This window comes from Phycodurus eques, chromosome 7, assembly GCF_024500275.1.
Source record: "Phycodurus eques isolate BA_2022a chromosome 7, UOR_Pequ_1.1, whole genome shotgun sequence".
Classification (NCBI taxonomy): domain Eukaryota; kingdom Metazoa; phylum Chordata; class Actinopteri; order Syngnathiformes; family Syngnathidae; genus Phycodurus; species Phycodurus eques.
In genome coordinates, this window is record NC_084531.1 from 14399781 (window position 1) to 14418848 (window position 19068).

Here is a 19068-nt window from a genome sequence, read left to right on the forward strand (position 1 = left end):
TTGTTAAAATGTGATTCGTTAAAGCCACAAGTGGAGTAATTTAAAGTGAAATTGGTTTCAGTCGGTCTTAAAGCAATTACGTTCATGAGAAACAATCAAATGAGGGTTAGGGTTAGAGGTATCCTATTATAGAGAACAATCCAAATTAAACTTGCTTAGCCTTTTTCTCTCCAATTATTTTTCCCTCCATACTTATAATTATCCATTTCATCCATTTTCCTTACCGCTGATCCTCACTCGGGTTGCTGGAGCCTATCCCAGCTGACCCTGGGCAAGAGGCGGGGTACACCCTGAACTGGTTGCCACCCAATCGCTGACTGTACCAATCATCCTCACTCGTGTTTTCATAGATCCAAAATACAAAAAAATAAAATCAGTCCATCCTGAGTGATTTAGTTCACAAATATCTATCCAGTCTCTGAACCACTTATCCTCACTAGCCCAGTGAGAGTGTGCTGGCGCCTACCCCAGCTGACATTGGGCGAGAGGTGCGTTGCACCTTGAACTGGCTGCCAGCCAATCACAGGGCACATATAAAAAAACAACTATTCGCACTCACATTCACGCCTAAAAACAGTTTCAAGTTTCCAATAAACCTAGCACGCATGTTATTGCAATGTGAGAGGAAACCGAAGTACGGTACCCAGAAACAAATCCGTGCAGGTGCGGGTAGAACATGCAAATGCAACACAGGAAGGCCGGATTTTAACCCTCAGAACTGTGAGGCGGATATGCAAACCAGTCAGTCACCGTGCCGCCGTTCACAAATATAATAAACTGTGATTTCCACTTCAAAATACAGTAAAAGGCAAAATTCCAAATAATGTAATGTTAAAGGTTTATTTTTCTCCCACACATTAGTAGGTACTAGGTATTACACAAAGATACTGTATTATTACAGATAAGCATAATGTATAACATTACTGTAAAGTCTCGTATACAACAATCAATCACAAGTAAAAAATGTTTAACCATGCAATGAAAAGAAATAAATGCACCTGCTTCAAAAGACAAGTATGGAATTGTGTAGTGTAGCAAAAACCTTATGCGTCCAGTGTAAAACAATCTTTTAACTATATTTTCATAAAACAAAAAATAATGTGGCTTGTTTTTGCAAGATTTGTACAACATATTTAGTCACCTATTTTCTAAATTTGCCTCTAAAAGACAAGCTGCTGACAAGATTGTATGTGCTCTAATTATATCCAGCATGAGACAATCATCAGAATCACTTTGAGTAAGAATGTATGATGAACACATTCTGCTCCTAGATAATCCCCCTCACACATGAATGAGTACCAGCTATGATTCTCCAGAAGTTAAGTTCCAAGTTATAATAAAAAATATCTGTCCCCCCCAGGTGTGTTTTTCAGTACAATTTGATTTCTTCTGTCTCTTAATGTTCTATCTCATTTAAAATTAATGTCAGCCATTTTTCCAGTAATAATGTAGATGTAATCCTCTTAAATTCACTCATAGGAGGGTCCTTTGCCCTGCAGATCCAAAGGTCCGTTAAAGTCCTCCTGCTTTCCTTCTGCCTTGGTTTTTACAATACATGCACATATACAGCCTTCAGGTCTGTACCCAGATAGTTCTTAGCCACACATTTGTACGTGCCAGAGTTGATGGCCGAGAGCCTCTGGACAACAAGCGTGCCTTGAGGGTGAAGCAGTTCGCTTCCCAACTGCTTCCTTTGTTGTGCCATTGACAGAATGGAATGATCTGGAAGCTCCCAGGTGATTTCTGGCTTAGGTACACCAATTGCAGCGCAGTTGAGCTTAACAGGTGTCCCTGCCATTAAACTCAAGGTAGGAGGTGGCATTGTAGTGATGCGTGGCGGGTAGGCAATGATAACAACAGGGACTGTCAGCACAGCCTCTCCCACATCATTTCGAGCTCTGCATACATAGTTCCCCCGGTCACGGAGAGTGGTGTCCTGAACAATTAGAGTACCATTCTCTAGCAAATTGTAGCGCCCCAGGACTTGAGGCCGGGTGAGAGTGTGGCCCCCAGGGAGGGTCCAATAGATTCTGGGTATTGGACTTCCATCTGATAGACAGTGAATGAAGAGGGGATCCCCGAACATACTGCGTATAATGTCCCTCGGCCTTGTAAGAATGTAAGGCTTTTGCCCTACATCCAGAATGATGAGCTTCTCGATGTAGCCCATGATGTTCTTGGCACCACAGCGGTATTTCCCAGCATCCTCAATTCGAGAGTTATAGATGACTAAAGTCCCATCATTGTCTGCATGTCTGTGGAAGTTATGCCCAGCAATAAACCGTGTTCCATTAGGTAGAATCCAGTTGATATCTGGCTTTGGGTGTCCATCAGCAGAGCAGTTCAGAACATTGGTTTTCCCCAGAGCAGAGACAATCCTTTCATTGAAAGGGTTTTTAAAAATGGGCCTTCGCAGCATATTGGTCACCTCGAGTTGTACCACTAATACAGACTCTCCTCCATCATTTGTTGCCATGCAAATAAACTCTCCCGTATCAGTAGGACGTACATTACGAATTTCTAAAGTCCCATTATGATGGACATTAATCCTACCACCAAAGTATGGTGCCCTTAAAAATATGTTATCTGGCATTATCCAGGTGATAGTTGGAGTTGGATTGCCTTCAGCGTTACAGTCTATGAGTTTCCTTGAATATTTAGTAGAGAAATCTTTTAATACAGTCCTATTCTGATGATTGCCATTTATCACAGGTGGGTTCCCACTAATTTCAAGTTTGTAGATTCTTCTGTTTTCACCACCTGGGTTGCGAGCCATACAAACATACTCTCCACCATCGATTGTCTTTGCACCCCTGATGTCCAGAGAGCCATTTACGTGCAACAAGTAACGTTCATTAGATGCTGCTATGACGTCATTAGTGGGCAATATCCACAACATCCTAGGTTTGGGTTCACCAACTCCTTCACAGTCAAAGCGGATGTTTTCTCCTGGTTTCAATCTGGCATAAGTCTCACTGTCTTGACGTATCATGGGAGCGGCAGTCACGACAGTAATATGTACGTGCATTTCATCTTTTCCGACTTGATTTTCAGCAATACAAGTGTAGTCTCCTTCCTCTGACATACCAACCTGGACAAAAACATTCATAGATATATGATGTTAGGACACATTTTTAAATAAATCATGGAGATTGACGACATAGTGAAATTCACTCACTTGATTAACATAGAGTGTTCCATTGTCAAACAGAGTGTAGCGTCGTATTCTTCTTCCTCCGCTAAAGGAATCAGCCTGCAAAGCACTGTTAACGACAGTGCCATCTGGAAGGCCCCAGGAGATCTCTGGCTTTGGAGCCCCCGAGGCTTTACAATCAACCTTCAAGTGATTACCATAGAGAACTTTCTTCTTGCCATGGGGCTTGTGCTCTATCTTAGCTGGCTTCATTGACACCTTGACGTTCATGAGTTGAACATCATCACCAGTTACGCTTTTTGCCATACAGCGATAGTCTCCTGCATCTTTATCAATCACAGAATTGATGATTAGTGTGCCATTTTCCAGAACCTGGAATCTCCTACCCATCCTAAGGAAATACAGTAAAATTAGAAAGAGGAAGGAAGAACAGTTATTAGTTATTCTGTATGACCTGACAATTGAATATTATTAAAATGATGTTTTGAAAAATTATTCCTCTCTGGACCCATTTTATGCCTCTAATTTAATTATGATTATTAGTTTAAAACTTGACACGATGCGACAAGAATAGCCAATTAGAGACTGTAGAGGCAGAAAGCGTGACAGAGGGCTATTGTCAATCAATGCCATGCACATGCAGGCACACACCGGACCCTCGCGGGGACACGCTGCAGCCTCGCGTAGACTTGTTTTTGTGGCCGGATTACAGTCTTTACTTCAGGCTAGCAACAAAGGAATGGGACAGCTCTTCAGAGGAAACAAGGGAAAAGCGTAACAGTAAACAAGGGCTTGGAATATGCACCACTAAAAGAAGAAAATGTCAGTAGCCTCTCATTAAAACATCTGGGGAGTGAGAATAACATCCTCGACAAGCACTTTAGAACCGACATTGAATTATCCACATTTCTGCTTGACATGTAAGTTTATTTTGGTTTTGAATTTATTCATCATTGCAAAAAATATATCATCAAACCAGCTACATTTCAGTATTTTGCAAAACTCTTGCTAGCAATGTAGCAGCCAGGGCTAAGATCGGCTAATTTACGAATGTGTGTGTTCACATTAGTGAAAGGTGTGGGTTTGCTCAGAGAGGTGAGCAGGGTAAGCAACTAAAAAGCATCAGAAAGCAGAGAATATACACGATTGAGAATAAATCAAGTTCAAACAATTACCTTGATTTTGCAGTAATATTATTCTGTACATTATTGTGATTGGTGATGGAATCTTACCTATGCCATTGGTCTATCACTGCTTTAGATGGTAACCTCCACATAATCCTGGGTTCAGGATCTCCAGTTGCTGAGCAATTTAGTTTGAGCTGATCTCCGAAATACAACTCAGTTAGATGGTGGGAGGTCGCCACTATTTTAGGTACAGATTCTTGTGTTTCAATGGTCAGAGTCACCACCCTTCGCTCTGAGCCTGTAGAACTGGTTGCAATACATTCATATTTGCCATTGTCAGTTGGAGTCACATCCTTGATTTGGAGAGTTCCATTATCATAAACAGATATCCTCGTGTCCCAACCAAATCTTTGTGAATTGACCACCAAACCGTCGTGCAGCACCCAATGAATCCTAGGTTGAGGGCTACCTTGACCTGTGCAGGGCAGCCAAATGTTTTGTTTTGAAACAGCTTTCACCTGCTGCCGTTTCTCCTCAAAGATACCTGGTGGAGGAGCAACCACAAGCAGGCGGACTGTAGCAGTATCAGCTCCAGCTGGGTTACTAGCAACACATTTGTAATGACCTCTGTCAAAACCAGACACCTGTCTAATGACCAGAGTCCCACCTGGATTCACTGATACTCTTCCATTTGGTGTGTTTTGCCCTCTTACTTGGGTCCTGTTCGCCAGAATCCAGGATATCGTAGGTGTGGGCCGACCATCTGCCTTACATTTAATCTCCACAGTATTTCCTGCATGAGACTTTATCTCTCTCATTTTTGGTTCAAGTATACGTGAGGGGTAAGTTACCACAGAGAGGGTGACAATAAGTTTATCTGACCCATGGTCATTCTCAGCAACACAGATGTACTGGCCACGGTCCTTAATATTGGCATTTTGAATCGACAATGTGCCATTGCTCAAAAACACGAACTTGCCCATTCTCCCCTTGATGGTAACTGTGTTTCCTGGATCGGAGAGAGAAAAACAAAAAAAACTTCTCTTAAAAAATGATTAGCTATTAACAAGTGACAATTGCTGCTACTTGCAAATTTTTCGATAAGTTACCAGTTTCATTACTTTAGGTTGCTATATCAACTTCAACAGTTTGCAATCATCTTTTAACTTCTCATTTATGATAATGCGAAGATGATAGAAATGCCGCATTGACAATCATTCAATTATTAACCTAACACCATACAATATATGCCTTTTGGTACCTGTGCTTGAAGACAAGCGTTTCCAGGATATCACTGGCAGAGGGTCTCCAACAGCCTCACATGGTAGTAAGGCATCAGAGTTGGTCAAAACTGTAAAGCTGGCTGCATTGCCACCAAGTATTTTGGGTTTTCTGGTCATGAGCATAGTAGTTTGTTGAGTGCTAGCAACATTGGAACTGGTTGTGACGAGGATATTTTTCACATTGTTTCTGTTGTATGTGTAGATGTAGTCTTGTTCTGGTGTATATATGGGCATTGTCCCAAAAGAAATGTATTTCTCTCTGCTCTCTTTGGTGCCACTTTGTGCTGTAGGTCGAGGTCTCCTTGGAGCTGCTGTTTGACCATTGTACCTCTGTGTTGGGGGTGTTAAATTATTGTAGACTCTGTTTTGAGCAGTTGTGTAAGGTCTCTCTGATGTAGGCATTGTGTTTGAGAGGATAAATGGGGTTCTGGTAGTATAGGAAATACCCCAGTCGACTTTCTTGTAAGTATATGTCTGCTGCTCTGATGTGCCTGTGACTCTGTTAATTTCCCTTGATGGTGTATACATTGGAGATTTGGAAGCACTCTTTTGGAGCAATAAAGTTGTCTGGACTGTGGTTTCCATGGTTGGTTTCTTGTTGGCAAAAGTCTCAGTTGTGCTAATTGGATACAATTTAGTAGTTTTAAGTTTTTTTGAGGGTCTGTGTCCCTTTGATGGCCTCCTTCTTCGTCCTTGGCGCCCTCTCTTTTCACCAGATTTTGGCCTGGTTGTAGGAAAATCATCTGGAAGTCCACCAGATGCAAAGTCAAATTCTTTCACAGGATTTTCCCCTGGAGGTGATTTGACTGTAGGCGGGGAGGAAAGAGTTTGTGATGCTGGTGCTGTATCAGCAGTGGTCAACGACTTGGAGTAGTATGTTGGCCTCATTGTAGTTAAAGGCTGAGTAGTGGGCTTCCGATTTGATAGCTCGAAATCTGCTGAGAACAAATCTCCATAGTCATCAGTTGAAGTCTGAGGAGTAGTTAATGTTTCAGTGGTGATTGGCTTTCTTTGCCTTCCCCGTATCATTTTGTTTCCAACTTTGTCTCTTGCACCAAATTGCATAGTGGGTGTGGATAGTTCCATATCTATGGTTAAAACAACAACAACAATAGATCAATTGTTGGGTCAGTGTTAAAAAAAAGAAAAAAATACTGAAGTAGTATTGTAAAAAAATAAATTAAAAAAAATACAATAAAATAAAAGCTTACCTGTTGTCACTTCAATTCTGTATGGTACTGTAGAATTCTGCTCAGATGACTGTATACGTTTATTGATAATGGATTGTATGTCAGTAATACTGTTGGGTTTAATGATTCTTCGGCGACCATGGAACACTCTTCTGCGCCCCCCTCTCCTCTTCTTGTGTGGGATGATATGGATCTGCTGCTTGGAAATAATGGTGGACCCTAAAGGTGGGGATTTAATTGTTTGGGTGGTATGGAAGGTGATTTGATCTTCACGTCTCTGTGTGGTGGTGACAGCTGTGATGGTGGATTGGCTTTCTGGATCCGAGTGGACTAAAAGCTCCACGAGGTCTGTGCTGTCCCTCATTGGTGTAAAATTAGGATCAGTGTTAAAGGAGAACGCCTCTGTGGACGTCTCTGGTTCTGAAGGATGCTCTCTGGAGAAATGGAGCTGAGTTTCTTCTGAAGAATCTGTAACAAGTTCAGGTTTGGTAAATCTTTCGAGGGAATGAAGCTTTGTAGTTTCATCAAACCTAAAGACATCTGTCTTGAGCGAAATCATGTCATACGGTGTGACGCCCTCTCTTCCAGTCTTCTCTGGACCGCATGTAAATATGGATTTCTGGATTGGCATATCATCTGTTGTTAGTTTTTCTCTTTCTTGACTGAATGTGACACCATGGCTGTTTTTTGTGATTGCTATTTCAGACTCTGTGTTTTCCATCCCATTTACACTCCCTTCTTGAGGGTTATGTGTAGAAACCATAGCAAGCAATATTAGATCGTCATCATGTACCTCACCAGAGCCAATTTCATTATGGTTTGACAAAGCAGTCTTTGACTCTTTTTCCGCCTTTCTGTTATTAGTGTTTGCCCTTGCTCCATCTTGGGCCTTCTTCATAAATTCAGCAAATTTCTTTGGATCAACTTTCCCAATTGTTTTATCAAAGACCCTATTGCCAAATGCTCGTCTGTTACTGACTGAATACCTCCTCTGTCCTATTCGACTTCCTGAAATACGTTTGCCCTGCGACTTCAGTTTAGGGTCACGTCGATCTGAAACGATAGTTATTGCTTTCTTCGTAGCTCTGACAGATGATTTGTAAAAAGGGATGTCACTGACGGTGATTGTGTTGTCAGCTAAAGTTCGGTCCACCTGGCTCTCTATCTCCATGCCTGATCCATCATTATCAAAGTCTGTCAGCACTTCAGAGCTTACGTTTGCTGTCACCTGAGAAACCAGGAGGTCAACTCCCAAGTGATTAGCAGCCAAACATCTAAAGAATCCTCGATCCCTCACAGTGAGGCCCTCAATCAGTAAGGTGCCATTCTCATACACCTTCCTTTTCCCTTGAGACCTGTCTAATATAGTGTGGTCTGGGAGTATCCACTGCACTGAGGCCTTAGGACATCCTGAGCTGCTACAATCAAAAAGAAGATGTTCCCCCAGTTTCTTTGATATATGGACACCATTGACATCTGTCTCCTCCACATCAGGAGACATAACTGTCACTCTAAAAACCAGAATGTCGGCATCCAAGTAGTTGGTGGCAATGCAGTGATAGAGGCCCGTGTCCGAGGTGTCTGCACCCCGAAGGGTGAGCTTTCCTTCAGCAGTGATTATGATCCTATTGTCCTCACTGACATAAGGGGCTCGCACCTTAATTCCATCAGGTAAAATCCACTCCAACACAGGCTTTGGCTCCCCTCTGACTTGACAGCTCAACTGAACCACCCCACCTGTAATGAAAAATGTAAGCATTTTACTTAGTTTAAAAAACACGTGTCTCGTAATACAATGTTGCAGAGGTTTTTAAGCAAAAGCAAGCCAACCCACACCTATTATTATGGTAAGCCAACACCCACCCGTTATGATCGTATGCTCAGTCTTGGTTTCATTGTTTTTCTTTATCATCGTCCAGGAATAGTGGTCTTTCTTAGGTATGGTGTTTTCCACCCATAGGTTGACGACAGACTGGTACTTGATATGGAGAGTAGAAAAAGTAGTTGTAATACGGTCGAGCTGCAAACTAACCTCACCTTGCATCAGCCATGCAGGAAGGGCTTTGATTTCAGCATCAATGTTCGTGTGTAGTTCATCCTCACCCATTTTCTTCTGACTATATTTGTATACCATTTCGGGACTTGTAGTCAACAACAAGCCTCTCTCAAGTCTCATGGGAGACTCGCTGTAGGCTGCCAAGATTTGCCACAAATGTTGGATCTGTTCATTGTCAATGTTACATACCAAATATGTAGTTATGGCAGTAGTAAGTGCAGTGATATTGTGACCCCCTTCCTCCTCCATGGTAAGTGAGAGATTCTCAAAATTAGATGGCCTCTGGACTGTACACGACAGGCTGGCATCATTGTGAAATTGATCTGTCAGGTTCATTTGTATGGAGCCTAGTGGGGCAATAAAGTCCCTTGGGGAAACTGGAGTGAAATCTCCTTCATCCAAGCTGATGTTTTTCTGCTTTAGATGGGGCTGAATCAAGGGTTTGGTACAAGTGAAGGCATCACTAGGAAGAAGGGAGAGGGGTCTCCTCTTGTAAAGGGTTGAATTTTCACAAACGGGACACAGCTGGCCTCGAGGATATCTCCTGTCCCGTTTACATTTTAGCACCTCTGGAAACACCCAAAAACAATTGTTAGACTCCTAAATATTTTGCACATGGGCATGTAAAGACATAAAAAGTCATCATTCACATACAAAGGTGCAATTTATTATTTGCTTTTATGTAAGCCAAGTCATGAATTCTAAGACAGACTTTGGCTTCCCCATCTTGTGTGCTTACTCTTCTCACTGCTGCTATTAGGGCAAATGTTGAGTAAACAAGTCTGGAATTCAGCAAAAGAAATTGTGTTAGGAATATTTGGCTTTCAGATGAAATGTCAGGGTCAATCTAAAATGCACACCTTTACAGGTGAGGTGTACTTTCTCTTTTTTCTCTTTGAATGCACGATCAATGTATTGATACATTTTGCACTACTTTTTTTGTTCTCTAAGAAGGAGTTGAATGGCAGGTGTTTAATCCATGAACTGACCAAAAAACAAAAACAAAGCACATCTATTTCTATGCCTCTTCTAGTCTCTCTGTTGCACCCTGACGATGACACTCTGACATTCTAAGATTATTAGCTACTTCCCTCTGAGAACATCCTGTTTGAAGCCTTGCAATGGTGAGGTACTCCTGATCAATTGCTGTGTCGTTTTCGTCTTAACAGCATTATGGTACTGTGTAAATATGAATTCTAATTAGACCAGTCAATTCCTGAATCAAACACCTGTTGTAACTTTTGCCATTCAGCTCCTTGTACTGAAGCATTGAACAGTCGAACGAGCATTTAAGAGCAACAGTGAAAGTTACAGCACGTTGGGTTCGTTCTGATATTTCACCCAAAAGCTGAATATCCCTAACTTTTTGTGAGTAGTGTACTTTATTATTCCACTGTAACCAGAACAAATGCATCAAGCCAACTATTTTACTCACCTGTGTGCTTCTGCAGCCATAATGGAAGCCAGTTCATACGACAATCACAGGCCCAACGGTTGCCATGGAGGAAGAGGTTTTCCAGGTGGCTGCATCCAGAGAAAACTTCCTCAGGCAGGCTTGTGAGGATGTTGTGAGACAGATGGATGGTCCTCACCGAGGACACCTTAAACACCTGGCTGTGTCTTAGGGTGATGAAGGTGTCTGGGTGGAGCTGTTGCAGGTGGTTGCCCTCCAGATGGACCAACTGTAGATTGGTCAGGCCGTAGAAAGCGTCTGGGCTGATGAAATCAATGTAGTTGTGGTCCATGTAGAGTCGCTGCAAACTTTCCAGGCCTTTGAATGTTTGCCTGTTGAGTTCCTTGACTTTATTATAAGACATCTTGAGGACCTTGGAGAACAGAATGAAAAATCTAAGATGATTCATACATAAAGACAAAGCTACAAAAACCTTTTTTGGAGAATCAATTCTGGTCAAGGCCTAGTCTCTTTTTGGTTAATTACTGTATTGTGAGGATATTTACCTGTAATGATCGTAGATCCTGAAATGCTCCGTCCTCAATACTGTGGATTAGATTGCTGTGCAGCATCAGTATTTCTAATTTCTCCAGCAACAAAAGAGCATTCTCTCGCAGGACAGTTATACTGTTATAGCTGCAAACAGAAAAAGTACGTTTAAAAATAAATAAATAAATCCTTCATCGGTTAAACACAATAAACATATTCCTTATGACATCAGGATTTTCATTTTACACTATTAAAGGTACTGTACCACCAAACTAAAACCTTTAATCAATGAATACAAATATCCATGTTAACATGGAAGCCTGGCAGTGAATGAGTTAATAAAGTGATGAGGTACACCTGTGTGGCTCTTATTATATATCTGGAAAAAAACAAAAACAAAAAAACCTTGTTGGTACATAGTAGAGTGTTACCCCACTATATTGTGGTTCATTTGTGGATCATAGTTGTTTATGAGAGCCACTTTGTCATCATATCGCGTCTTTGCCACTGCATCCAAAGTTCGTCTATACTTTGTCAACTTTTTAGCCCTCATCTTAGCACATCTGGTAAAACAGTGGAAAATTTACAACATAACTGATATTAACAGATTATGGTAATACAGGAAAAAATAAACACACACACACAAAAGCAAACATGATTCGGTTGACTGGTCTTTCTTATTCAAGGCTAGCTAATCCTCCTGATCTGCACCTCCAACATCGTGGACAAAAAACAATCACTTGATAAAAAACTATCTATTGAGGGTGGAAACGTGGGTTCACTGTCTTTTTAAATTAAATTAATAAGTTCAAATTGTACACCTACATTGTTTATACACCTATATGTGGTTTTTACCCCTAAGTTTAGCTCGCTATCTTATGAAATGCATACACAACATGGTTGTTTTCCACAAAGAAAAAGAAGCTCCAGGTAGCTCATTAGCTAATGAACAGAGAAGGCACAGGTGAGTGCCTCCTCCCTCTTCCTCAAAAAAGACAATGATAAGGTATAGGTAAAGTTTGCCAAGTACAGTTAATTAAAGGGCAACCCACCAGTTGCAAATGCCATTTTAAGCTCAACGTTTTCAAAGCCAGCTTCCTATGACGTCAGCACATTGTCACGCTCTGCCAAATGACATTGACCTTCCAGGTAGTGACAGGAGCTTGGTTTATGTCAACTAATTTACTGGCATAAATCCCACAATAATAAAATTCCGTGTTTCAAAGCGTTTAGTGGATATAACAACCCCCCGCCCCCCATTTAGTCTGCGAAACGTTGCAGAGGAAAAATGGGAGCTCACCCGAGGTTAATTCTTTCCACAGCTGGCTGGATCTGGGCAGGCACCGCGTTCAGGTATCGAAAGGTGCAGTGCACTTCCGCGGGCACGGAGCACACGCACGCCGTGGGACAGTTGCCCCTAACCGGCGACACAGCGGCCAACAGCAGCAACAGAGCCCCCAGGGACAGCAGACACCTCCACAGGTAAAACCCTCTGTAGGCGGTCATTGTGCACGGAAAACGCATTTGGCACTGGATCGTAAATTACAACCCACCTAGAGACAGAAAAGCACACTGTACGCGTTTCAGGATAACGAAGATGACTAATTCTTCCCAAACAGCAGCAAAACCTGATGTTGTAAAAGTTTTTGGAGTATGTAAAAGCTACTTCAAATAGCTACACATGAATGAAAGAGGCATGATATGAATTTAAAATTGAAAACCAAATGCAATCAAAGAGCTTCAGTTGCACACAGTTATTCATCCTTTTTATAAATTAATTTTATTTGCACAATGTGCCAAAAATCTCAACTAATATTGGGCCCTTTTAATACATTTACATGTATATCAAGCTGTTCAAATTATTTTGTTGCTTCATTTGAAAGATGTTTGTCACCTTGGCAAGTATAATTTGCTTTAGGGGTTGAATCATGTTGAGGGCTACTGCAAGACTTAAAGTGAAGAAATGTACCTAGGCCAATAAAGGTTGGTGATGTGATGATGATAATATGATGGTAACATGATGATATGTGATAAAAGCACAATATTGCACAAATGTTTTCATTCCCTCTTTGAACACTTTCTGTGTTCTGTCATGATTACTGTGATTATTATTGCTATGGAGACTGTAATATGCTCAGAAATATAATCGTTACTAATCATAGTCATGCTCTTGTAAATTAAAACAGTAGTACGATGGCACTACGGACAAGAATGGGATCTCACTCTCACCTGTAAATATAACACAGTTGCCACAGTTTAAACCAAATTAGAGGTCCAGTAGAAGAAAGTGGTCCACTCTCAGTCCCAGTAAGCCTCCAAATAGAATCCCCAGATGGGTCTGCTGTGTTTGGACAGCATGTCTAAGGAGCGCCTTAAGCTGCTAGCTCCTTTTGGCCTTTTCTCCCCCACGCCCCCTTTCCTCCCCTCCTCTTTGCAGCCTGGCCGAATGTAATCTTGGAGTAGCTGTGAAATAGGCCCGCTGGAAAAAGCACACATCTGTTGGGAGTGCTAAACTTTGCCAAAATAGTGGAGCTACTCATCGCTGCCAAGAAAATATTTCATTTACAGTATGTAGATATACAGTATTTCAGTAAAAGACTCCAGAAGAACAGCCAGGGTTTAAAATAAACTTTTCTTTGCTACAGATCTTTTGTGTATTAATTTAGCTTCATTGTGTCTGTGTTATAGCACAGGCAGGCTCCCCCAAACATCCTGCTTAAAACGTATCGTTAACATAAATCTAAAAAATGTGTGGGATATTTCTACGTTTTGTTGTTTCGCACAAAAACAAAAAGCTCACAAAATTGTGAGATGCATGTTCATCATTGGGCACCATGTTGACATATTGGTTAGAACGCCTGCCTCACAGTCGAGAGATTCTTCCCCATGCTTGCGTGGGTTTTCCTGGGGTACTCAGGATTATTAAATTTCCAAACCATGCATGTTAAGCCCGCTACACACTGAGCAACGTGGCCTGCCACACAGTGTATTGGTTTTTGCGACAAGTTTTCTTGAATAGCAGACCATCGGCAACTCGTTTTGCTGCAATTAGAAATTTGAATCGCAGGTTGTTACAACGCAGATACAACAGCCTTTTTTTTTTTTTTTATAAAAACCTCAAGGCTGCAAATTGTGTGCCTACTGATTTTCATTGTTCCTGTGACAGTAAAGTTCTATTCTATTTATAATTTCATATGTAGCTGTGTCTAAAAAGTGGAGTGTCTCTGTCACCAAAATGCACAATTGCAGTCAATGAATGGGGCTATGAGGCCAAAAGTCTCTCGAATATCAACACTTGCTGCTTTTATTCCTCGCAGCTTTCATCTCATTGTACTGTATATTGTATAGTCTGTGGCCTGGCCAATCAGCCTTTTCCTTAACAATCACACAATCTTGTTTGTGGTTGAACAAAATATGTGACATCTCAAAACGTTTCCCTATGAGAACATCAGGGGTCGCAGTTTTTCGGTTGCAGCGTGGTGTGCGAGGGTCATGCTCATTTGTTCGCAACGGACTTGATGTTTGCAACATTTTCGCGTTTTGTTTAAGGTGGCAGGTTAACTTCGGGTCGGTGGCATGTAACCACAGCCTGTAGACCCAAAGTGATAGAGGAAACGTGTTAAAACTCAAAACGCTGATGTAGTGTTGATGCTGTACATAGTGGCACACTGCAGTGTTGGCTGGAGGAGCTATCTACTCGTTTTTGAAAAGTAACAAATTTTGATGACATTTCAAACTCAAAGTACAAGTACCAATGCTACAACACCAGGTTATCACATATTTAACGACAGAAGGTATTTTTCAGTCAGTGGAATCTTTTGCCATCTAATCTTTCAACTGCTTAATGCGTTGCTGTGCATAATATCCATTGTCCAGTTCTGTCTAGTTCATCCGCATCAATGTGTGTGTGTGTGTGTGTGTGTGTGTGTGTGTGTACTGGGTCTAAGATTAGCTGGAGATTAATTTGTCAAAAGGTGTGAGTGTGAATGGCTGTTTATTTAAATGTGCGATTGACTGGCAACCAGCGCAGTGTTTACTCTGCTTCTCGCCCAAAGTAAGCTGTTTTAGATTCCAGTTTACCCTTGACCATTATAAAACAATGGTATAGAAAATAGCTGGATAGATGGGTGCGTGTTTTTCATTGGCAGCAATATGTTAGACATCAATTCTCTGGAATTCATTTCGGCTTCCTTTGCTGCTGTCACACTGTGGCTTTTAATCCTTTGTTTTTTGTTCTTTTCAATCAGAAAACCAAACATATGGTGCGTTATATATTTATTCATTTAACTTTGGAAAAACTCACTTGCAGTTTACTTATTTTGTTTCAGAAGAGTCAAATCATTGACCCAATTGAGGTGTGGAAAAGAACTGCTTGGCTATGCAATTGGTTGTTGAATGTGTCCGCAAAATCAATTCATCAATAAAGATAATGGCTTTATACAGTTATAGTGGGGAGCATAAAGATTGCAGTCTACCAAATCGTAATAAGGTCATGTCGTCCAATGAGTCTGGACTCACCTTTCATCCAGAGCGATGGGTGCATTAATGCAAGAACAGAGGTAGATGTAAAGCCCAGTGCGTACCGTATAAGCATCTAGGGACAATGTTGTAGTTTTTGGACTTGCTAGTGGAATATATAAGCAGGTTTATATACGAGAATGGAGTTTTCCTTCTCTGGTGGCAGGGGCATATTCTGAGATCACAATTCCAGAATTCATCAGTTATATAGTGAAAGGGCGATGATTCAGGGAGCATTAAATTTTACTCATGCATTACTCACCACAGAACAGACCTTAACCTGTTTAAGAGTCTTTGTCTGACCTAGACAGTCTTTGCTAACAATTAGTGGAATTTTGTACAAAAGTATTGTTCTTGGTTGCACACAATACCACGGTGAGTATGCACCAAACACAACCTTATTCTCATCTTAAAATAATGATTAAATGCTGGTCTCTCAAGATTAGTGTCTGTATGCATTTTAAGTGTCATCTGTTCCATTATCATAAATGGGTCTAATGGGTCAAGGAAACTTGAATACATGTTCAACATGCTCTTTATTTGTGGCTTGCGACCTTGGCATATCTGAGTGACTCAATTGTAAACTCAATCCATAAAAAAAAAACAGAACCCAGCAGGCCCTCATCCTTAAACAATAATGTGCATGCCTTCCAGTAATACATTCTCCGAATTGTGCCTTAACACATCCTCACTGTTTATCATCAACAAATAAGCGAAGTGAGCTCAAGTTTGAACAGATCTGCTAACATAGCTCAATGTAGTCACTTGCAGTCTGAACCGGAGGCTCTTTTCTTTGGTTGAAAGGGACATAGGAGGTCTATTTATGGACAGTATGAACTTTCAGTCTGGCTGGAACCACAAAGGAATAAGCAAGGAGACCAGATAGCCTTCTCATAAACGTGTGGATGAATGATTCATGTGCATAGAATGATGGGATAATGGAGAGCTGCAGATCACTGGGAAGATTAGAAGACTCATTTGTTTTTGTCTTCGCTGTTGTTTACTCGAACATCTGGATAACACACAATTTTGACAACAGTCTCTTCTCAGCACCTTGCAGTACTCTTCGTTTTTGTTTGAAGACATTACAGGAACCAATGAATTGCAAATGTCTTCTCCCTAGTTTTACCAGAGCCCTCACCTCCTCGTGCAAAAACTCTCATCCCTCTCGTTCTCATCACTTAGTCAGTCGTGATACAAGCATGAATTAATTCTATTCTATTCTATTGTTAGGTAGCAATAAGAAGCTTAGAAGGCTAAGGAGAGGTGATGAATAGGGAATCGTAAAGATTTGCAATATTTTGTGTCTCTCTTTTGTTGGTTGGGGAATGCTATGAGGCCTGACTGTTTGTTTGTAATTCTGATCACATTTTTGATTGTGGTTCAGCTTCGTCTTTAGCAAAGGACACTCATTCCCCTTAATCTTGGATTGTAAATTGAATGATGACCAGCTGTATTGTTCTTTGATGAACAATACTTAAAATGTGGTCCAACTGGTTATTTTCCATGCTTGCTTATTCTGACGCATTTCAGGAAAATAATTGCTGACTTCGCCTCATGTACACTCGGTTTAAAGGGCAAAGGGATGACTCTGCAAAAAGTCACAGCAAGCTGGTAGACTCTCAGGTACATGTAGAGACATTCACTCAATGGTCACTTCACTAGTGTAGTATTGTGCTACTTTGCAAGAAGTTAACCAAAATATTAGTCTTTTTCCTCATAATGCACCACTGACTTCTGGAGACATGCTCTTGAACTGGATCACATACAGCAGAACGTTGTGACAGGTGAGACGTTGGTTTCACTGCTTGGTACATAGACTCTCATTGAGGGTCCGCAAGTGTGGGAGATGTATAATCACAATCATAGTGTGGTTTCGGAACATATCAACTTACATGAGACGCCCCCTCAACATCCTTGGCCTTTTTCCACATTTGTTGGAATCTGTCCTAATCACCAATTTCCCTTGTTTCGCATGTAGCCTGTCTTACAGTAGCTGATTTCAGTTTTCTACTTTTTCTGCCCAAACCCAGCTGAAAGCCATTTAAAGAGAAGGAGGTTGTAAAAAGATTTTGTGGATACAGGGTTTTGTAGCTACCTGAAAAGAATGACATGGCAGAATTAATTAATACTTTGTTGCCTGTCATTAATTCAGCATTCTGTTTTGTGTATTTAGCCATTTAACAAGCTCATCTTTTATCAATATGAATTTTTAAGCCTTAAGAATGGCTGCCTCTGTCATGTAAATTCCAGGACAGCAAACTAAATGATCAGCAAAGGGATTTCTGCTGGAACACAGTTAGAAACTGAAATTTGGCATTATTTTCATTCTGAAATGTTATTGGCGCACTAAAATCCCAAGTATCCATTTGGCAATGACCCCTTCCTGCTGATTTACAAGCATGTCGCTGACTGTCGTATGGTGCAGCAGTGAGCGTGAAAATCATGGTGATGCTAAAAGTGTCACAGAGGCTCATGACATGAAAAAAGTTCAGCTGCATTTTCTTAGTGTCATGTTCAATCACTTTATGTGGGATCTGCAGGCCGGTGCTCAATGTAGTCTAGTGGTCTGAGATATTTGGAGTATTGTCTATTGTACTCTTTAGCACTGCACGCTAAAAACCAGATGGTTGTCGACTGTTTGATGGATGGTCCGCAATACCTATCATCATGCCAGAAACACTGTGAACCAATGTTGCTCTCAATAGAACGCAGACTCCTCTGCATGGGCCTGAATTTTGTCAATTCAGAGTTGAATTGTTCACCCTTGTTCCAGTTTTTTTTCCTATGAAGAAAGTTAGTCATTAGTGTTGCCTACCAAATGTAGCCTTTATACCTCTTCCTGTAAACCACGGCATGGGCTCCTGATAGACTGCAAAAAACATGGAATGCAAAGAGGGCAGTGTAACTCTTGGAGCTAATCTCCTATTTGTCAATTTGATCGAACTTCTTTGAACTATTTCAATTTTCTGATCAATTTCAAGTAGTTTTCATGACTGGAGTAGGATAAAGAATTGTCTACACTTTTTTTGTGTGTATTTTCGAGGGGAATGACTTCTGTCAAAACCCCTTAACTCATAGATGCTGTTGCATTGGGCCTAAGCAATGAGACCTATTCATTTGTGTTTGGGGGGTGCATTGGCTAATTCACTGTTGTATGCATAAATATTTTTGTAATGCCTCTAATACAGTTCTATTGCTTGGTTGATCACTTATGTGAATGATGGCAGAGGCTGAGTTACCACAGGCACAAGCAATCAACATCTTTTACATAGCGGGTGCTGTGTTAAAACACCTACCATACTAGCATTCATCTTGCTTGTATGTACCGGTAGCTTTAAAATATCAATTTTCAAATGTCTTGCGCAAGGCTACCCTCACAGATGAATCATATGCGCTTGATTTGTCTTGGCCCCTTTCACATCACATTTTGCTATCCGGTTATATATTACCAGTCTGATTTTACTGGGTTTTGGGGATGCATGTGCAAAAGGTCCAAACTTCGTACTGTGCTCAGAACCTCCTGCCATGCTGTGCAACAATAACTCATAGTCATTCCAGAGATTACTGTACCGCTGGAGGCTAACTTCACTTTGAACACATTGACAACATAGAGCGTTTCTGATGGCCTTGGGGATCCTGCACCTTGAGCATAAAGCTGTTCTTTCTACATCTCTGCCATAATAAATTCATGCTGAGTGTTCCTTGGGGGGCCTACAGTACCAATGAAATCTGTGTAGTCCATATAGATTATATAAAGGTCCCACTGGTGTTACAGTATGTAATGACATTATAATC

General features: G+C 41.1%; 1 protein-coding gene across 1 annotated transcript; it reads right to left on the reverse strand.

Moving 5' to 3' along the window:
• Positions 1-866: 866 nt before the first annotated feature.
• On the reverse strand, positions 867-13094 carry igsf10 (immunoglobulin superfamily, member 10). The gene is made up of 10 exons (XM_061682583.1): positions 12982-13094; positions 12053-12305; positions 10770-10899; positions 10246-10636; positions 8618-9379; positions 6776-8491; positions 5543-6652; positions 4387-5290; positions 3179-3545; positions 867-3091 (listed from the first exon to the last, which is right to left on the reverse strand). The coding sequence occupies exons 2-10, from the start codon at positions 12274-12276 to the stop codon at positions 1547-1549; spliced, it is 7149 nt and encodes a 2382-aa protein (XP_061538567.1). The 5' UTR covers positions 12277-12305; positions 12982-13094; the 3' UTR covers positions 867-1546.
• Positions 13095-19068: the final 5974 nt, after the last annotated feature.

What these genes read in the sequence shown, in the direction of transcription:
- igsf10 (XM_061682583.1), bottom strand. Translation starts at nt 12,276, where the DNA reads ATGCGTTTTCCGTGCACAATGACCGCCTACAGAGGGTTTTACCTGTGG. An exon ending in CAGAATTGAAGTGACAACAG is followed by an intron (nt 6,653 to 6,775) that starts GTAAGCTTTTAT and finishes TTTTAACCATAG; the next exon opens with ATATGGAACTATCCACACCC. An exon ending in ACGCTTGTCTTCAAGCACAG is followed by an intron (nt 5,291 to 5,542) that starts GTACCAAAAGGC and finishes TCTCCGATCCAG; the next exon opens with GAAACACAGTTACCATCAAG.